We start from the raw sequence: 20,408 nt of genomic DNA on the forward strand, positions 1-20,408 counted from the left end.
GTCGATAAATTAAAATTTGCTCAAGTTATCGTCGAACAAACTTTTTGTCTACAGACATTCATGCGTACATGACAAAGACAAAGACAAAGATTTTGGTATTGTGAATTTATTTTTTTAGGATTCTAGAAGTCTCAAAACGTGAAGATTCACTGGAATTATAGAAGGCTCAAAAGCGAGCAATTATAATAGGTGAGAGTGGGGAGTTGTGCTTCAGGTTTTGTTTTTCCATCAAAATGATTATATAAATTTTTTTTAATCTATTATATGAAACTTTTAGTAAATGTACAAACAACTTTTAGCATGATCGATTAATTAAAATTTAAAACGGAAATTTGCTTGTTTTCAAAAATACTGGTTTTTTTATTTTTCAAAAACAGTGGAAGATGACCTCCACCGTTAAAATTTGAAGAAAAAAACATTTTTTTAGAATATTCTTTATTTAAATTATGAAATGTGAAAAAGTAAAATAACTTACATAGAATAAAGTAATAGATAGGATAATAAAAGATTAATTTTAGATAATTTAGATAAAGTTAAATTATTTTAAAAATAATTTAATTTAACTGGGTAATTAATTACATTTACAGTGAATACTGTTGTAAAAAGTCTCATTTTACTAAAAAACAATATTTAAATTGCATAAAACATTCTAATTATTCATAAATAATTTGAAATAAAAAAAATTTCCTCCATATTGGTTTGCAATTTTGAATTTTTTAAATTTTACCTTAAATTTGGATTCAGCGACTCCAAAAACTCCCGAGTACAAAATTTTAAACGAAACACATCAATTTGAAATTGTTCTGCCATATTGGGTCCGCCATTTTGAAATATTTAATTTGAACACAAATTCCGATTCAGCGAGTTAGTAATCGAAAACATAAGAAATTTTGGTATAAGCAACGCAATGTAAACTATTTTGGAATAGAGGATTTTTTAAAAAACAATTGCAATGTTTGGAAATGGATAACAATGGTTGGACTTATAAAAAAAAAACAAAAAAAACAAAAAATTCGGTTTTTTATGAGTAAGTTACTTTAATTTATGTTAATTTAAGGTGGTTTAAAGAGAAATAATACATAGTTGCTCATATTTTCTCAAAATAAAGTAATTTTGCCCTGCATTTTACCCATTTTTCATCCGTTTTTGTCATTTTTTGTCTTTTTTTAAAAAAGTGGTATAACTTTTTTGTTTTAATCGCTATTAAAAATTGTCAAAAGAAAAAAGTGTTTATTTTTAGTCGTAATTTTCGAAAAAAAATTGAAAAAAATTTTTTTTTGAAAAATGTGAATTTTAGAACTTTTTAAAAACTAAAAATTTGAATTATTTTGTTGTTTTTCAACAAAATCATTTGGCCAACGAACTCAGGCGAGATTTTGGTACACTTAAGGTGTATTCCAAATTTGAAGTCGATTCATTAAAATTTGTTCGAGTTATCGTCGGACCAAATTTTGTCTACAGACATACATACAGACAGACATTTTTTTAAGACCCATTTTTTCGGCATCAGAAAGTCTCAAAACGTCGAGATTTACTAAAATTAGAGAATGCTCAAAATCGCCCAAATGTAATACCTTCTCATTATGATGAGAATGTAAAAATAAATTTTTATTAAAAATTTAAAAAAAAACAAAAAATTCGGTTTTTTATGAGTAAGTTACTTTAATTTATGTTAATTTAAGGTGGTTTAAAGAGAAATAATACATAGTTGCTCATATTTTCTCAAAATAAAGTAATTTTGCCCTGCATTTTACCCATTTTTCATCCGTTTTTGTCATTTTTTGTCTTTTTTTAAAAAAGTGGTATAACTTTTTTGTTTTAATCGCTATTAAAAATTGTCAAAAGAAAAAAGTGTTTATTTTTAGTCGTAATTTTCGAAAAAAAAATTGAAAAAAATTTTTTTTTGAAAAATGCGAATTTTAGAACTTTTTAAAAACTAAAAATTTGAATTATTTTGTTGTTTTTCAACAAAATCATTTGGCCAACGAACTCAGGCGAGATTTTGGTACACTTAAGGTGTATACCAAATTTGAAGTCGATTCATTAAAATTTGTTCGAGTTATCGTCGGACCAAATTTTGTCTACAGACATACATACAGACAGACATTTTTTTAAGACCCATTTTTTCGGCATCAGAAAGTCTCAAAACGTCGAGATTTACTAAAATTAGAGAATGCTCAAAATCGCCCAAATGTAATACCTTCTCATTATGATGAGAATGTAAAAATTAAGTAAAATAGTTTTTATGCAAAAATATGTAATCATTTAAATAGAAAAATATTTTTTTCTTCTAAATCGTTGATTAGAAACGTTGTGAACCTCACTAAAGTAATTTATTAATTATTAGACTAACTATTTGATTTCAGCACATGCACAAAATAACAATATTCCTGGTAGCACAATATAAAAATCTTAATTGTAAGTTTCGTGTTAAAATGATACTGGTCCAAATTTTCTACTATTTATAATAAATAATATAACCTTAAATTATAATTCAATAAAAATGATAGTAAGTTGAAAGTAATCGAAAGACGGTCGTAGAGTTCTTGTAGGGTTCTCACTATTGGGTACTATGAATCATTTTTATAAAAAATCAAGCGTCACAAGAAACCTCTGGGCCTAATCAGAAATCCGCATTTTTCCACATCAGAATCATACAAGTAATAGGGAAATATTACAAGGCCCTTAAGATTTCCCTATTTAAGTTTCTCCTCGGGTTAGTAAATGACTGACGATCAAAAAAATTTTTGGCTGAAATTAATCCGATCAAAACTGTTCGAGCTAGACTGCCCACCGTTTTGAAAAATGTCATTTCGGAAAATATGAAAACTGAAAACATAAAAAAATGAACTCAACGGTAATCTGTTATGCCTGCACCGTTTAATTGGCCTTCTACATTAATATTGGCTTCATCTTCAGCCTATCGAGCGGCTGTGAGCTTAAAATAACATAATTGTTACCCCGGTAAAAGAAAAAATAGTCGATAGCGCTAACAAGCCCTCGAAGCGTTCTTGAACACCTACAGATTATAATATACTACTTTCCTTTGTTATTAATAAATAATTTATAAAAAAGAAAAATAAACATAATTACAACTGTAGGTAGGGAAAAAAAAATATTTTTGAAGAAATTTTCTGATGCTTTTTTTTAAGTTCATGATTTATAGAATAAATATAATTTAAAAATAAAAAAAGCAGAAAAGAGTGCAAGAGAGATTATAGCTTAAATCACTCTCTCTTATTTCATATTCATAAATTAATTTTTTCTTTACATTTTGAATCGATATGGGATAAAATAAATTTTTTTAAAAAATAGAATGCTTTTATTATGGCGTCTTAAAAAGTAATAAATAATAGAGAAAAATTGTAGAACTGTTTAAAAGTTCAATAAAAGAAAAAACTTGAAAGAATTCATGTTTGGCAAAATTAGTTATATCATTCTAAATACAGTCAACCATCCCAGTAAACCCGGTCAACGCGGAAAAGGGCAATGTTTTTCCAAGAAGTGGGATTCGCCCACTTTCGACTTGCTGGTACATATTACACAGGCACTACTGAGATCAAAGTAAAAAAATTTCAAGAAACACTAGCAGTGGGGGAAAAGCTCGCTCGACAAACTGGGGAAGCGGCTTTATTGAGAGAGGGTTTACTGGGATGGTTGACTGTATTTTTTTAAATTCAAATCAAATCAAAAAGATCATGACAGTTCTGAGTATTTTTTAAAATTAATTTTTTTAAGGTTCAAGAAAAATTAATTTTTAAAAGCATTCAAAGTTGAAATTTCACAATTGATGGATTCTTTCAACTATGCCCAAGAAGCACGTAATATATCCTCAATATCAAGGTAATATTACACGTGAGATTCGTAATATAACGCTGTAATATTACAGTAAGCTTACAGTGATCTTAAAATGTCCGCCTCAAGGTAATATTACCGGGAATATTACTGTAATATTAACGGTAATATTACAGTAATATTACAGACTGATTTGAGTTATTCATAAAGCATAAAAAACGTAAATATATTATAAGTCAATTTGGCTTGTTGGTAAAACTCTGGACTCGTGTGCTTTGAGTTCGGGGTTCGATTCCCTGGATGGGTAGATTTTTTTCGTAAAGAAATGTTCCCATAATATTACTGTAATATTCTCTTGTAATATTACCTTAATATTACGGTATAATATTACTGCAATATTACTATGTAATATTACCTTAATTTTAGTGCGTAATATTAGAGTAACATTACCGGTAATATTACCTTGAGGCGGACATTTTAAGATCACTGTAAGATTACTGTAATATTACAACGTTATATTACGAATCTTACATGTAATATTACCTTGATATTGAGGTTATATTACGTGCTTCTTGGGTGAATGCTTTTACAAATTAATTTTTCTTGAACCTAAAAAAATTAATTTTAAAAAATACTCAGAACTGTCATGATATTTTGATAGGATTTGAATTTAAAAAATATTTGGAAATCACATGTTCGCGTCGAGAGACTCAGCGTTGAGACATTGTGTAGTACGAGTGTTGCTTATATATTGGGAGTATTTGGAGAGTAAAATTTTTGGTCGAGAGTTCGACAGTTTTTTTTGTAAAGAATTGGATTTTGTTAAGCAATTGGTCGAGTGACCAAGAGTGGCTTACCTTTGTTAAATTGGTGGATAATAAAGGAAAAGTTGACCAGAATATTGATCGATTTATTTAATTTGACCCGACGAGGATCCTTGATTTGATCGATTTGTGACGAGAGCTGTGGGTAAGTTGAAATTTGTTGTTTCTGTCGTGTCTCAGAAGGTCTTTTCCCTTTTTTCTGGCTGGTCTTGACGCAATCTCCTTTGAGATTATTTTTGGGGAATTATAACGAGGTTTGTGTATTGAAAATTAATAAATATTAACATTTATGATTGGTTTGTCAATTCCAATAAAGATTGACTGGCGTCTAGCGATTCACGTTTGGGTTTTCTTTTTATAACACATAAAAAGGGGAGGTTAATTAATAAAATTTTAATTATTCCAATATTAACGTTATAATATATATATATATATATATATATATATATACTAGAGGGGCTACGCCCCCCTGCGCGCTTCGCGCGCCAACCCCCCTATTTTTGGCGGGAAATACAGAGAGAGATGAGGGAAGGGGGAAGGACTTACTGTTTTATTAGGGTCTTAAAACAAACATAACCTCAAAATTTAGGTCAATTTTTGGCGGAGGAGGAGAAATGAGAGGAGGGAGGGGGGACTTGCGCCTATATTCAGAGTCTTGAAACGAACATAACCTCAAAATTTAGGTCATTTTTGACGGAGGAGGGGAAATGAGAGGAGGGAGGGGGACTTGCGGCTAAATTCAGAGCCTTGAAACGAACATAACCTCAAAATTTAGGAGGGGGGACTCCCCCCTCCTAGGTCAAGAATTCTTGAAACAGCGGCGGCGATATCTTTTTGTAATATATATATATATATATATATATATATATATATATATGCGATGACAGACCGACTTTGACCTTGAAACCAATTTCAAATAAAAGCATTCTAAAAAAAGCAAGAAGAAATCATATCATTTTTTAAAATAACATATAACGTTTTTTCAAGAAATTAAAAAGTACAAGAAATATTGCTAAACTTTATTTATAAGGCTCAGAACACTATTATTTATGAGATATACAATTGAAAAAGAATTTTAGTTTTCGAGATATACAATGAAATGTAATGTTGAATCACACACACGAAAATTTTTTTAAATCATCATTTTCGGACTCCTGGAGTCAAATAACATCGAAATATGTCAAAAAATTACAATCTGAAATTTTGGGATGTGTAACAACGAGCTGCGATGAGTGATCCGAATGTAAAGAATTGTAATATAGTAGATAGAGAGAGTGAGTGTGATATGCGAAAATAGAGAGAACAATTACTATTCGAAATATGTGGATATGATAGAACCAAGGCGTTGCGCAGTTTTAAATTAGCGATCAGTGTGGTCAACGATCCCGTGACGAGTTCACGGGAAAAGTATAAGGAGATCTATATCACCGAAAGGCGACTTGCCTTTAAGTTTGCATAACGCTCTAAAGGGGTAAGATATATTCGTCAAGTTAAATTTGATTTTTTATTGTCAGTTAAATAATGTGAATGTTATAATTTTGTAGCGGTTAGTGTTTTAAAGCGATCAACACCGTGTATGGAAGTTCGCTTGCCGGTGAACGGCTTATACTCAAATTTATATTTTATATCAAATAAACGTTTGTGACGACTTTACTACCACGGAACATTTATTAACTCAGGATCTAAATTAATGATCTATTGTCTCATTAATTACCACAACGAATTTTATATAGACTGAATGTGTATAGATAGGCATGTGTCGGAAAATATTTATCTAAGTATGTGGAGTGACAATTAAATTTAAATATAAATTTTTATTAAAGAAATAAACGAAATTATAATATTTTCTGCAACTCACAGATTTTTGTCTTTCTTATTTATTTAAATCTAAGTAAATTTTATACAGATGGAAATAAACTTTATAACTGTGTTTAATATTTATCTTTTAATTTTTTCATAAATCAGATTCTCAACTTTGGAAAAAAACATGAATTTGAAAGGTCATTTTTAACAAAAAGAAGAGAAAGTAAAATGATGTGAGTATAACAATCAGCGGTTTACAGTGAAAATGAAAGGAATATTTAAAATAAAAAAAGTTGTATCTGAAGAATTGTTATCATTCTATTATATTTATATATATATTTCTTTTTTGTTTCAAAAAATATACATACAGAAAAATTAAAGCAATTCAAATTTTACTATAACTTAAATATTTAATGATAAGTTTTTTTCACCTAAAACTTGAAAAAATGAAATTATTAAGTAAAATTCAATTTTATTATTATGTTTTAAGTTCAGAGAAAATTTTTCTAAAAATGAATTTTCTAAGCAAAGAGTTAAGTTTTATTAAAATATTCTTTTAGATAAATTAAAATAAATTAAACTTTACCAATTTTATTAATTTTATAAAACAAATTAACTCTACTTTAAATGATTTTTTTATCGTCATTATTTTAGGTATTCTTAAAATTTTCTGTATTTAATGTAGCTTTATCCATCAATTTTTTTTGTAACTAAAATGCTCTTATCTACTAATGTTACAAAATAAATTAGAAATTTTTAATGCTTTTTATGAGTTTAAAAAAATAATTAATCAAAAGAAATCAGTTCAGCTATATCGAGTTTTTGCTCTTCCTTTTGTTGCATATTTTCTGTCGGTTGCGACTGAACCTGTGGGTTAAAGTTAATATTTTGATTTGAAGTCGTTACTGGAAATGAACCCGACGTTCTTGAGGCAACAGATCTTTCCATGGTAGAAGTTTGTTGAGACAATTGCGAAGAGTTGTTAATGGAACATAATTCCGATACTTGACTTGGTCCTAAATTTCGAGGTTCAATATTTATGTTTAACGCATGTTGTTGCATTATATTTCCATGAGATAAAGAAGACCCTTGCTGTTGTATTGATGAATGATGTCCCATTTGGTTCGATGAATCATGCGCGGATGTTGATATTTGCCCACCAGGACATTGAACTTGAGGACCAGCTTGACAGGATGCCATTTGACTTTGTATATCTTGAGATTGTAGTCCTTGGGACTGAATAACATGTAAGGGTAGCCTTTGTGATAATGAACCATGAACTGGAATTCCTTGTTGAGGTTGAGGTCTAATATGACCAAGGTTGTTTTGAAGATTTGAAAGCCCTACACCTGCAGTGTTTTGAGACTGTAATGAAGGTATAGATGGACCACTTATTTGCGATATCTGAAAAAATATTATTAATGCTAATTGTTAATAAAACGTAATTATTCATGGATACATTTAAACAAGATGAAAATGTGTTTTGATATCTAAAAATAAAAGCATATGTGACGCTCCGCGACAAAAGGTACCTAAGCTCCAAAAAACTTTAGGTTATATTTTTGATTTTTTTAAATGAAAATACATAAAGAGGATCAACTTTTTATGCAAACTATTAATATTTAAGTATTTATTACATCCAACATATTTAAGAACACGCATGGACTACCGACCACAAGTTCAATTTTAATGAAGTAAAAAATCCACATTTTATAACTCATAAATTAATTTAAAAATAAAATAAATAAATGAATAAAACATAAAGCATGAATAAAATAAAATCAGTTTTCATGCTCTTTCAATAAATGAAACTTTTTTTTCTGGGGCCTTTTCTTTGTATTCGCATCTCGGGTTACATTTTATGATACCTACACATGGCACTGGCCAACTTGTTTATACTATTATGAATTTCTTCACTCATTTAGACACGCTTGAAAATTCTAAACACATGCTATGAAAATGAAATGAACTCAAATAAAAATCTCTCTCATCTTTTTCCCAAAAGAACAAATTCAGTCTGGTTTTGACTTCTAAACCAATAAATATTATGATTGTGTTGTTTTGTGTTACTATTATCAGTTGGTTTTTTATGATAATTAAAAAACATAAATAAAATATGCAACGAATGAATTAACTTCATTTTTTTAATGAGGTTATTTCTTTTTATTATACATTTATCTACAGAATTATTTTACGCAAACTTTGATATATTAATTTTTTTTAAAAAACAATTATATTTTTTTTACTATTCGTTAGTTAGTTTTTTGACCTCCATTTTTTACTATTGTTGTTTAGTAATTGTTTCTTTCTTTAATGTTTATTACAAATTTTTTAAGACTAGTGCAACGATTTATTACGTGCAATACTATTTCACTTATTAAATTAAATTCTATTTTATATTTAGAAAAAAAGATTTTATAAAACATATTACAATTAAATTGTTGTATACTTTATTTTTTAAGAAAAATTGTTAATTTGTATAGATAAATAAAGCACTGAGGAAGGTCCACATTGGGACCGAAACGTTTGCTATAATTAAGCATTGATTATTTGGATCCTAAAGCCCATTCAACAAAACCATACTATTTATTAAAATCTTATCTTAACATTCGAGAAGTATATTAATTAGAAGGTTTCGTATGAATAAAACGATAACATTCGGACCATTGTTGTTTTAATATAAGTTTACTCCAACGTTTCGAAATCTAAATGATTTCCTCTTCAGGGAGTCTATCAAATTACAATAAAATGTCAATTGTATTTCTCGCCGAACGCTGATCGTAGTTGTTCATTCTTTTCCTGCGTCATACTGACCACATTTTCCTCGGAAGAGATGGGTAAAAATAAGAAACGTTGTCGTGATTCGGACTCAGGTGAAGGAAGATCCATGCTCAGACAAGAAATTCAATATCTTTTACAACAAGAACTGAAAACAAGTTCTAAATTCAGATGTTCATTACATAAACATTTTACTTCCTCTTTACGTTCAGCAAAAAACTTTGCTTCCTCGTGGAGAAAACATTAACATTGAAATAAACATACAAAAATAATATAATAATAATATAAACATTTGGGTACCTATAGATTTGAGTTAAATTTAAAGAATTAATGGAAGTTAAAAAATCAAAAATTCACATTTTAGCTGAAATTTCTGAAAATTAATGAAAAATAATATATAAGAGCAATTCCATGGGATTTGATCACAAGAATTTTTGATGATTGGAGCAATTTTATTGAAACCTTGTGAATATGTTCCTTTATTTGTACAGAATGAAAGCCCACAAACAATTTTTCAAAATTTTCAAAATTTTTTAACTTTTTTTCTTGCTATCCAAATGAGATCAATTTTTTTTTCAAATTTCTCACAAAAAGATGCTATTTTAAGAAAAAAATAGTTCATGAAAAAAAATTTTTTTTTGCCCGGAAAAAATGCAAAAAAAAATTTTAAATTCATTTTTTGAAAAAACTACCTCTTCGATTTCAAAAATTTTTATTCTACCTATTGCCTATGATGTTGAGAATAACTTCTCTAATTTTCATAATGGGACAGTAAGAACTTTGCGAGAAAAAAATTAAGATTATAGATCCTACACAAAAAATATGCTTTTACGTTGAGATTGCTCTCCGTGGGCTCTAACCCATGAGAGATATAGTTATGACTACAGACCTTTTTTGTATAAACAAAAGACATTGTCTTTTTTCATTGGAAGTTATTACTTTCTTAAATTATTTAAAAGTTAAGAATTATTCAGGTCGGTAATCCTGGAAGTACCACTTGCACAAAAAAATTTTTTACATATGCAAACAATTAGGGCTCAATTAGGGCTAATTTAGAATCACCTGCAAAAATTTAGGGCCCTTTACCTATTTAAAATAACCCTTGGTACTGCTAGCTTGACGTCAAGCTGGAAGTACCACACTATAGAACCTAAATATTTTTCGAAATTTCTTCCATAGGAATTTAGGGCTCATTTAGGGCTCCCAACTGGGACTATTTAAAAATTCTAAAAACCACCCCTAAGTACAAAAAAACATCCCCTATTATTTAAACTCGATTTAATCAAACAATAATCATATAGGAATTAAGAGCTAAATTAGGGTTCTGCAATAGCACTAAATTCACTTTTTAAAAGTGCACCCCAACCACCCCAGCCAAGTAACTGATACATAGACAACCACAAAAACTACCCTCAACTAGTTAAAACTCAATATTTTCAAAAACAAACACATACGCATTTAAGGCTAATTTAGGGCTCTAAAAAATAATTAGATTGGTTATTCAAAAATGATACACCAACTTCAAAAACTACCCCAGAGTAGTTCAAACTTTATTTTTTGAAGAAATAAATACTTAGGAACTTAGGGCCAATTTAGGGCTCCTAAATGGAACTACATTGGGTGTTCAAAAATTATACATTAACTTTAAAAACTAACCCAGAGTAGTTAAAACTTAATTTAAAAAAAAAATACTTAGGAATTTAGGGCCAATTTAGGGCTCTTAAATGGAACTACAATGAGTGTTCAAAAATGATACACCAACTTTAAAAAAATACCGCGGTGTAGTTCAAAGTTAATTTTTTAAAGAAACAAATACTTTGGAATTGAGGGCTAATTTAGGGCTCCTAAATGGAACTATATTGGGTGTTCAAAAATAATACACCAGCTTTAAAAACTACCCCAGAGTTGTTCAAACTTAATTTTTTGATGAAACAAACACTTAGGAATTATTGCTAATTTTTTCAAAAAATTAAGTTTGAACTACTCTGAGGCAGTTTTTAAAGTTGGGGTATCTTTTTTGAACACTCAATGTAGTTCCATTTAAGAGCCCTAAATTAGCCCTAAATTCCTAAGTATTTGTTTCTTCAAAAAATTAACTTTGAACTACTATGGGGTAGTTTTTAAAGTTGGTATATAATTTTTGAACACCCATTGTAGTTCCATTTAAGAGCCCTAAATTGGCCCTAAGTTCCTAAGTATTTATTTCTTTAAAAAATAAAGTTTGAACTACTCTGGGGTAGTTTTTGAAGTTGGTGTACCGTTTTTGAATAACCAATCTAATTATATTTTAGAGCCCTAAATTAGCCTTAAATGCGTATGTGTTTGTTTTTGAAAATATTGAGTTTTAACTAGTTGAGGGTAGTTTTGTGGTTGTCTATCTATCAGTTACTTGGCTGGGGTGGTTGATGTGCACTTCTAAAAAGTGAATTTAGTGCTATTGCAGAACCCTAATTTAGTTCTTAATTCCTATATGATTATTGTTTGATTAAATCGTGTTTAAATATTTGGGGATGTTTTTTTGTACTTAGGGGTGGTTTTTAGAATTTTTAAATAGTCCCAGTTGAGAGCCCTAAATTCCTATGGAAGAAATTTTGAAAAATATTTAGGTTCTATAGTGTGGTACTTCCAGCTTGACGTCAAGCTAGCAGTACCATGGGTTATTTTAAATAGATAAAGGGCCCTAAATTTTTGCATGTGGTACTAAATTAGCCCTAAATGTTGGCATATGTAAAAACTTTTTTTGTGGAAGTGGTACTTCCAGGATTACCGACCTGAATTCTTCATATTCATTATCAGGTTGGGGCGTCACAGCCAACGGATCGCATTCTCATGGTTTTTGGGACCTCGAGGAACGAGATTCTCCAATTCATGTTCTAGAACTAAAGGCTGCCTTTTTCAGTATAAAATATTTTGCTTCTAATTTAATGGACTGTAATATCTAGTTCGCATCGATAATACAGTCACAATTTCATATATTAACAGGATGGGTGGCATTCGCTTTGAAAATCTTAAGTCTTACTCGTTCATTTTGGTTGATTGATTTATTTGCTAGTCGTTTGAATGCAAAATTCAAAAACTACGTGTCCTAGTTCAGAGATTCTGACAGCTTTGCGGTTAATGCTTTTACACTATCATGGAACAATTACTTTTTATGCCGTTCCCCCGTTCACGATCGTGCTAAATCATTACAAAAAATTAAAAACGAAGAAGCAAATGGAATAATGATAGTTCCACACTGGCTTTCACAGGCATAGTTTCCTCTTTTTTCATCCGTGATAGTAGGTGAAGCAATAATGTTAAAACCAAATAGTAATCTGCTTACTTCCCCTACTAGGGACCCTCATCCTTCATGGCGGAAGCTTACCTTGGTTGCATCCAGGCTCTCAGGAAAGGATTCGAACTAAGAAACGAACAGGAAACCTCGATAGAAGTTCTAATATCATCTTTGAGTAAATCTTCCATTAAATAATACGATTGTGCGCTAAAAAAATGGTGGAGCTTCTGCTTTGATAAATCTTTAAGTCCGTTTAACTTTTCCGTAAACGATGTTCTATCTTGTTTAACTCATGAGTGCAACCAAGGAGCAAAATACGGTACACTTAATAGTCTCAGATCAGCAATTTCTCTTCTAGGAGGTAATGAAATCGGACAGGATAATATAATAAAAAGATTCTTCAAGGGTGTTTTTAAAGTGAGACGTGCAAAGCCTAAATGTGACCATACCTGGAACCCAAAAGTTGTACTCGATCATTTTTCGTAGGATGATATTACCAAAAAATTATCCCTAGAAAATCTATCCAAATAATTAATTACTCTCCTCGCCTTAATTACAGGCCACAGGCTTCAAACATTATCTTTAATAAAGAAGTGCAATTTAACGGAAGAACAGGATTAAATAAAAATCAAGATTCGCGGTAGAGAATCGACGCCAAGTAAAAAAAAATCCGCGAATATGTTTTCTTTAAAATATTGTCACTTTTCGACCAAAATTGGATATCTCGAAAAGTTCTTTACCGATTTCGATCAAACCTTTTTTGCCGAGTAAAGAATGAGAAAAAATAATTTCTGTGGTGAAAATGGGAGGATTCCCAAAGAATTATGAAAATTAGGCTTAAAAAACTGAAAATTTAATGATTTTTTTATTTTTAGACACACCTGGAGCATATACAGTTTAACGGATTTATCAATTATGTTAAAATCTCGATATATAATCAATTACACCTGAATATACTCAAAAAAATTTTTAATTTTCATTTTTTTATGATAAAAAATCGAATTTTTGATAATTAGATACACCTGGAGCATATAATTCTTGACCGATTCGTATGAAACTTACCAATAATATCAATTAGGTTAAAATCTCGATATACACTACCGTCGGAAATTGTCGGTACGATTGACGTGCGCGGGATGAAATGTTGATGTCGCACCTAAATTAAGATATTTTAAGTTTGAGAAAAGCTAGAGAATTGAAACTTAGATCACCTGAAAGCTGATAAAATTCTGCTTCTGAATATATACCTAGAATTTTTTTTCGACTTTCTGGAGCGATTATAACACTGGAAAGATTTCGAAAAAAAACGTCTAATTTTCCCAATTTCGTACCCAGTTTTTGATTCCCTGCATAATCTAGGAAAATGCAAGGAAAAATTTGTAACTCCTACAACATCTACAACATCCTACAAGATCTTAGCTTTAAAAGTAATTTTTAAGACTTAAAAAATATTGTTTCGTTTTTGAGATAAGTTGAAAAATGTCAGAGCATGTTTTTTACACAACTCAGCGTCAAAGATTAGTTCTTGCATCCCCGCTGCTTCGCCCGTTCCTTGCGCCAGGGCCGAATATGCGTGCGGGCCCCTGCTTGAAACCCGTCTTGTATTTTCTCACATTTACAGTTATTGATTATTAGAATATTAATTAATTTATTTAAAAAATGTTATTATTATTAGTTAATTAAAAGTTTAACAAATACTTTTTAATATTGTACTTAAAATTTACCAAATTGGAAAAATGTTCTTCTTTTTCAGAACTTTAAAATTTTTTGTTTAAAATTTGTAATTAATTTTGAATGTTTGCAAGATATTTTTTTGGTTTTAACTAATTAATAAAGAACATTGTTACATTCTTGCAGTTGTTTCATTCTCTTCTCAATAAGACAGAAAAATTAATAATAATTCAATATGTCATACAAATGCAAAAGATTAACCATACACTGTTCATATTATTGTTTCCATAATTTTTACTAAAATAATTAGTAGTACAAATTAAATTTTTCAAAATTAATTACAAATTTTAAACAAAAAATTTTAAAGTTCTGAAAAAGAAGAACATTTTTCCAATTTGGTAAATTTTAAGTACAATATTAAAAAGTATTTGTTAAACTTTTAATTAACTAATAATAATAACATTTTTTAAATAAATTAATTAATATTCTAATAATCAATAACTGTAAATGTGAGAAAATACAAGACGGGTTTCAAGCAGGGGCCCGCACGCATATTCGGCCCTGGCGCAAGGAACGGGCGAAGCAGCGGGGATGCAAGAACTAATCTTTGACGCTGAGTTGTGTAAAAAACATGCTCTGACATTTTTCAACTTATCTCAAAAACGAAACAATATTTTTTAAGTCTTAAAAATTACTTTTAAAGCTAAGATCTTAAAGATTATGTTGTAGGAGTTACAAATTTTTCCTTGCATTTTCCTAGATTATGCAGGGAATCAAAAACTGGGTACGAAATTGGGAAAATTAGACGTTTTTTTTCGAAATCTTTCCAGTGTTATAATCGCTCCAGAAAGTCGAAAAAAAATTCTAGGTATATATTCAGAAGCAGAATTTTATCAGCTTTCAGGTGATCTAAGTTTCAATTCTCTAGCTTTTCTCAAACTTAAAATATCTTAATTTAGGTGCGACATCAACATTTCATCCCGCGCACGTCAATCGTACCGACAATTTCCGACGGTAGTGTATATAATTGTTACTATCCTTTAAGATGGTTATAATTTTAAAAGGAATACGTGCACGAAAATTTAAGAACGCGGGACCTGATCCGACTGTGTAAATCTAAAATTCATAAAAATATAGATCTGATAGAGACATGATCAAATCCTCTAGATGCTTCTTAGCTGATTCATGACATTAAATGATACTTAGAAAGAGTTTTGAAATCCCAATAAAAACATCTTCGATGCAAAAAGTTACGCCAAGCAAAAATTATCTTAACCACCGAAACAATTCGTGAAATGAAAGTTAGCCTAGTAAATTTTAGGATTATGTTAAGTTTTAATTAATTTCTTTAACATAAATAATTAAATTTAAAAATGGGAAATTATCCAAAGTATAAATTTAAAATATGCGTGCAATGTAGAAAAGAAGAATAGCTTTCATCTAAATATCAAATAGAGTTAATAATTATGAAAATAATTAATTGAAATCAATTTTTTGATTAAGAAAAATTTCTATCGTAGGCGCAGTTATGAAAACTTGGTGTGAATTATTTTTTACCTATACTACAGCAAGTGCATTAACGAAAAATTAAAACAAAACAGAACCCCTGTGGAAAAGTTATAAGTTTGCATCAAAAGGTAATAAAGTAAAATACTTACTATAGAAGGTCCTGAAATGGTAACATGTCCAAGATTTTCTCTACTTTGAATCGGAAAATCCGTTGTTATTTGTTGTTCTTGATTGTTATTTGAACCCATAGCAATCGGTCCATAATTCTTTATTGGGTAACCTCCTGCCGGTGGCTGACCGTAACTGTAAACATTCTGATGAGTTGCAGATGTCGAGTTGTAGTTACACCCTGGATTAATGTACTGAACTTGATGTACTGGAGAATTTTGAGAAGGTGGTCCAATAAAATTTGGAACTGGCTGATAAACTCCTGCACACAGTAGATGGATAAAACAAATTACTTACCAAAAAACATGCATTATGAAAATATTTTTTTTTTGTATCAAAAATTATTTTTAAAAAGCAAATTTGGTCGGAGATCTTTAAAATTTTATAAAAATATATTGTTACCAAAGATAAATGTGTAGAAAAAAGAATGGTTTTCAAAAATTTTTCCAATTGTGGAATTCATACCTAAAATATATTGTTGCTTTTGTTGTTCCTGCCTCATTTGCATTTCACGTTCCTGTTCCTGAATTCGCTGAAGAGCTAACTGACGTTGATACTGTAAGTATTCCTGCTTCTTTTTTCGCATAATTTCTAATTTATGAGCCATTTGTAATTGTCTTTGTCTCTCGGCTTCTTCAGCTTCCCTTCGTAATTTCTCCTTATGTTCTTCTCGCAAAGCATCCAAAGCTAGTCGGGATTCTTTAATTTGAGCAACCTTATCCTGCAATCCTTCATAATACACACGTTTGTCGTCTTGTTGTTGAATGTATCTTAGTAACCTGAAAAATAAATGCATTTAAAAAATAGAATTCACCTTTAACACGAAAAACTTTTTATTTTCTTACCTTGAATGCATTGCTGTGATGTTCATAAACCAGGTTTGGACGGAACTATCATTAGCAATTGATCTTCCACGAGAAGAGTTGCTTTTCATCCGATTTACAAAAATTTCCACTTGCGATTGTAAAGCATTTACAAATGTTTCCATTTCTGTATCAACTTCACCATTTTGTTGTTTAACACTAATAATCTTTTGAGATGTATGAGTATTAATATTGGGAGCAGATGGACTTGTAATGTTTATCCTAGAGCTATGATCATCTGTTGCTATTTGTTTTTGTTCCCAATATTGACGATTTAAATATTTTGCAAGTTCAGGATATAATTCATCATCATCTGTAACTCCTACCGAACTTGTACCCTAAAATTATTTTTAAAAAATGTATTACATTACTTCGGTCTTTTATTCTTTTCATAGAATGTTCAGAAAAAAAGCATTTAGACAATTTTAAAGCCGTTAATATATTTATATCTGGGGCATTCCACGGAAAATTGTCATAAAAAATTTTTTACTTAATATATTCCTAATATCGGCTTGACAAGGAAAAAATGCTTTCTTGCAACAATTCATTTAAATTTTAATCAATTTTAAATTTCATTCTTTTTATTTTCAAGACATTTTTGTCTATTGAAGTTCAAGTTTTTGGATACAAAATTTTATGAGATTCTGCGTTTCTATTACAACTTTTGTTATATTAATAAAATTTCATTTTTAAAAATTTTTAAATTGTGATCTCATATGGTATTTTATATGAGACCTTATATGGAATCGCATGTGGACACTCATGGGATTTATTTCATGAGCTTCCATATAAAATTCTATGTAAGATCTCATATGGGAAATCATGTATGATTTTATGTCATCCCATATGAGAATAAAAAATAGGGTAATGTTAATTGGAAATCGGCAACAGGTTTGCGGAGGGGCCATTCAAGTATTAAGTAACCATGTTTTCAAGGGTTTTGGACCCCCCCCTCCCCCAAATAAGCCTATTGTAATGGAAAAAATAAGAATTTTATATGATGCGTAAGCAACTGAGGAACCCCCCTATCCCTTAGAAGCTTACGTAATACTTAAATGACCCCGTATGAAAACGAATTATATTATTAGCAATATTGTGTACAGTAACTTCGATGTAAAATTTTGGGAATTTTTAAAAATTATTACATTTTCATCATATGAGAAGGTATTATTTTTATATTAGTTTAATTTTTTTAGTACATTTAAGACATAATAATTATTTTATTAATTGAGAAAATCAGTGTTACCAAGTTAGTGGTTTTCCCACTAAATTTAGTAAGATTTTGGTCCGTCAGTAGTATTTTTAGTGGTAGAAATATTTTAGTAGGAAAATTAGTATATCTTTTTTTCTTTAGTGGATTTTTTAGTATTTTTGCCTCTATGTCATTTTTTCCTTGCGTAAATTATATCTGAAGTATAAAAATTGCGGTCTCTCTATATAAAACTATTAAACTGAATTTGATTGGCTATACTGATGGAGAATCGACGAAATCTAAGCCAATCCAATTTCGTCACGCACTTCTACCGGAAGGAATGCTCTTTTACGTACCGAACCCTGCATTGCTGGTTAGCACTGTTTATTCGTGAATTGATTTTTGGCTGTTGGAAAATTTCCAAATATCTTTACGACTAAGTTGTTTAAAATACTTTTTACAAAAATCTAAAAGAATAGAAATTATAAATGCTGCCAACGCCAGTTTCAAAAAAATATGTACAGAGATATAAAGTCTCTTGGGAAAGCGAAAAAGAATATAAAGGTTATTTTTTGTTTGTATTGTCTAGTTTAAAAAATTAATGTTAATATGCTATTTAATATTCGCAGAAAGTTTATAGTTTTTATACTGATATTTATATTGACAAGTAAGTTTTTGTAAATCCTAAAATTCTTTTTTTTTATAGATTGGTTAAGACCATTCCCTGCGAATAGTTCAAGAGCTAAACTAAAAATTGCTGCTTTTGTTGCAGAGCACTGTTCTATTAATTGTGTTGACCATTTGGGTGAAGTTGTAAGCAATTTAGATAATGATTCAGAAACTTTAAAATCTTTGAAATTGCATAAAACCAAATGCACTGGATTAATAGTGAATGTATTGTCTCCGTGCTTACTCGAAGATTTAATCAAAGATGTAGGTAACTCTTATTATTCTATAATAATTGATGAAAGCACGACAGTTGATACAAAAAAGTTATGTGCTTAATAATAAGATATTTTAGCGCCAGTGCTGGTTGTGTGCGCACAACATTTTATCGTCTCATTTAATTAGAAGGTGGCACAGCTGAATTGATGACAAATGCATTCAAAAAACAATTAGAATCGGACAAATTAAAATTAGAAAATTTAATTGGCATAGGAGTGGATGCTGCAAATGTTATGATCGGGCCACATAATTCAATGAGCTCGCGACTTCAAAGCATAATCCCTCATTTAGTTACAATAAAATGTCTCTGTCATTCCTTACATTCTGCAGCCGAAGAAGCTTACAAAGTACTACCTGTAAATTTAGACTTTATGGTGAAAGAAAGTCATAACTGGTTCTCCAATTATACAAAACGAATCAACGAATATAAAGAAATATATAAATTGATTTACGGCGAAAAAAATAACCCGAAGAAAAAAAAACCTTGAGAACAAGTTTTATTTAATTGGAGTTACCAATTTAAATAAATTAATTCAATCTGAAACAGCTGAGCCTTTAAAATTGATGAGAGATTTGAGCGACTTACTGTATACTAATTTGCAGTTGATTGTTATACCATCGCAGCTAGAAAAAGTTAAGCGTCAAGATCTTTCCACGTTTAAATTTTTGAATCATTTAATGCCAATTTCTGCAATATACTTTGGGTATGACTTCAACGAAGCATCCACTCATCTCGAGGGATTTATATTTTCAATCGAGTCAGCAACGTTGCTACAGAGGTTGGATATTTCAAACATTACCATTCATTTCAAAAAAGTTTGTGGAAACATTGATGAAACTGTGAGAGAATGGAATATGCTTCATCGATTTGAAACTGATGCCAAAAGTACCGATGAATTTTGGTCTGCTGTACTTCAAGATAAAGATAGTGGAGGAAATCGACGATTTGAACACATTTCCAAATTAGTGATATCTTTACTTTCATTACCCTTTTCTAATGCAGAAGTAGAAAGAGCGTTTTCTCAAATGAAAATAATAAAAGATAATTTGCGTAATAAACTAATGATTTCGACAGTAGATTGTATTCTTAGAGTTCGATATTTGTTGCCTGAAACATGTCGAAAGTTTGAACCGACAAAAAATATGCTCTCAAAGTTTAATACTGAAGAAGTTTACCAAGGCAACTTTGATGTTGAGGCAATTGATATACTTAATACTTAACTCTAAGGCTTAAATCAAAAATAGTTTTGTAATGCATTGTGATAATTTTTTAACGTTTTTAAATACATAAATTTTATAAATAAATTTTATGTAAAATTAATACTTAAATAAATAAAATTTTAAATAACATCTATAATCATAAAAATACGTTTTTTTCTTATATTAAACTTATGTATTTTATTAAAACCTTAAATTATTATTGAAAAATTAGTGTGAAAATTCAAAAACTTTGCGTTCAGATACAGACTTTTACGTACATAAACCTAAAGGTGCTTTTATACCTCAAATTTCGACCAGATGAACCTTATTTCTGGACCGAGAAAATGCGTGAAAAGTCATTTTCACGGTGGGTATTTTTGAATTAT

At 29.7% G+C, this 20,408-nt stretch overlaps 1 protein-coding gene and 1 long non-coding RNA gene across 2 annotated transcripts in view; one reads left to right on the forward strand and one right to left on the reverse strand.

Moving 5' to 3' along the window:
• Positions 1-5,578: 5,578 nt before the first annotated feature.
• Positions 5,579-7,209, forward strand: LOC127287927 (uncharacterized). Its single transcript, XR_007843966.1, has 2 exons — positions 5,579-6,090; positions 6,164-7,209. It is a non-coding gene; the product is annotated as an uncharacterized LOC127287927 (long non-coding RNA).
• Positions 6,747-20,408, reverse strand: part of LOC127287926 (hepatocyte growth factor-regulated tyrosine kinase substrate-like) — a 50,100-nt gene continuing 36,438 nt past the window's right edge. Inside the window, exons 8-11 of the mRNA XM_051315079.1 lie at positions 16,668-17,023; positions 16,288-16,601; positions 15,804-16,084; positions 6,747-7,826 (exon numbers count right to left, since the gene is read on the reverse strand). Of these exons, the coding sequence (XP_051171036.1) occupies positions 7,209-7,826; positions 15,804-16,084; positions 16,288-16,601; positions 16,668-17,023 (1,569 nt within the window). The 3' untranslated portion in view covers positions 6,747-7,208. The remainder of the gene's footprint in view (positions 7,827-15,803; positions 16,085-16,287; positions 16,602-16,667; positions 17,024-20,408) is intronic.

The sequence above is a fragment of the Leptopilina boulardi genome, unplaced genomic scaffold (genome assembly GCF_019393585.1).
Source record: "Leptopilina boulardi isolate dan_hultmark-lab unplaced genomic scaffold, ZJU_Lbou_2.1 LbouV2_377, whole genome shotgun sequence".
Taxonomy (NCBI): domain Eukaryota; kingdom Metazoa; phylum Arthropoda; class Insecta; order Hymenoptera; family Figitidae; genus Leptopilina; species Leptopilina boulardi.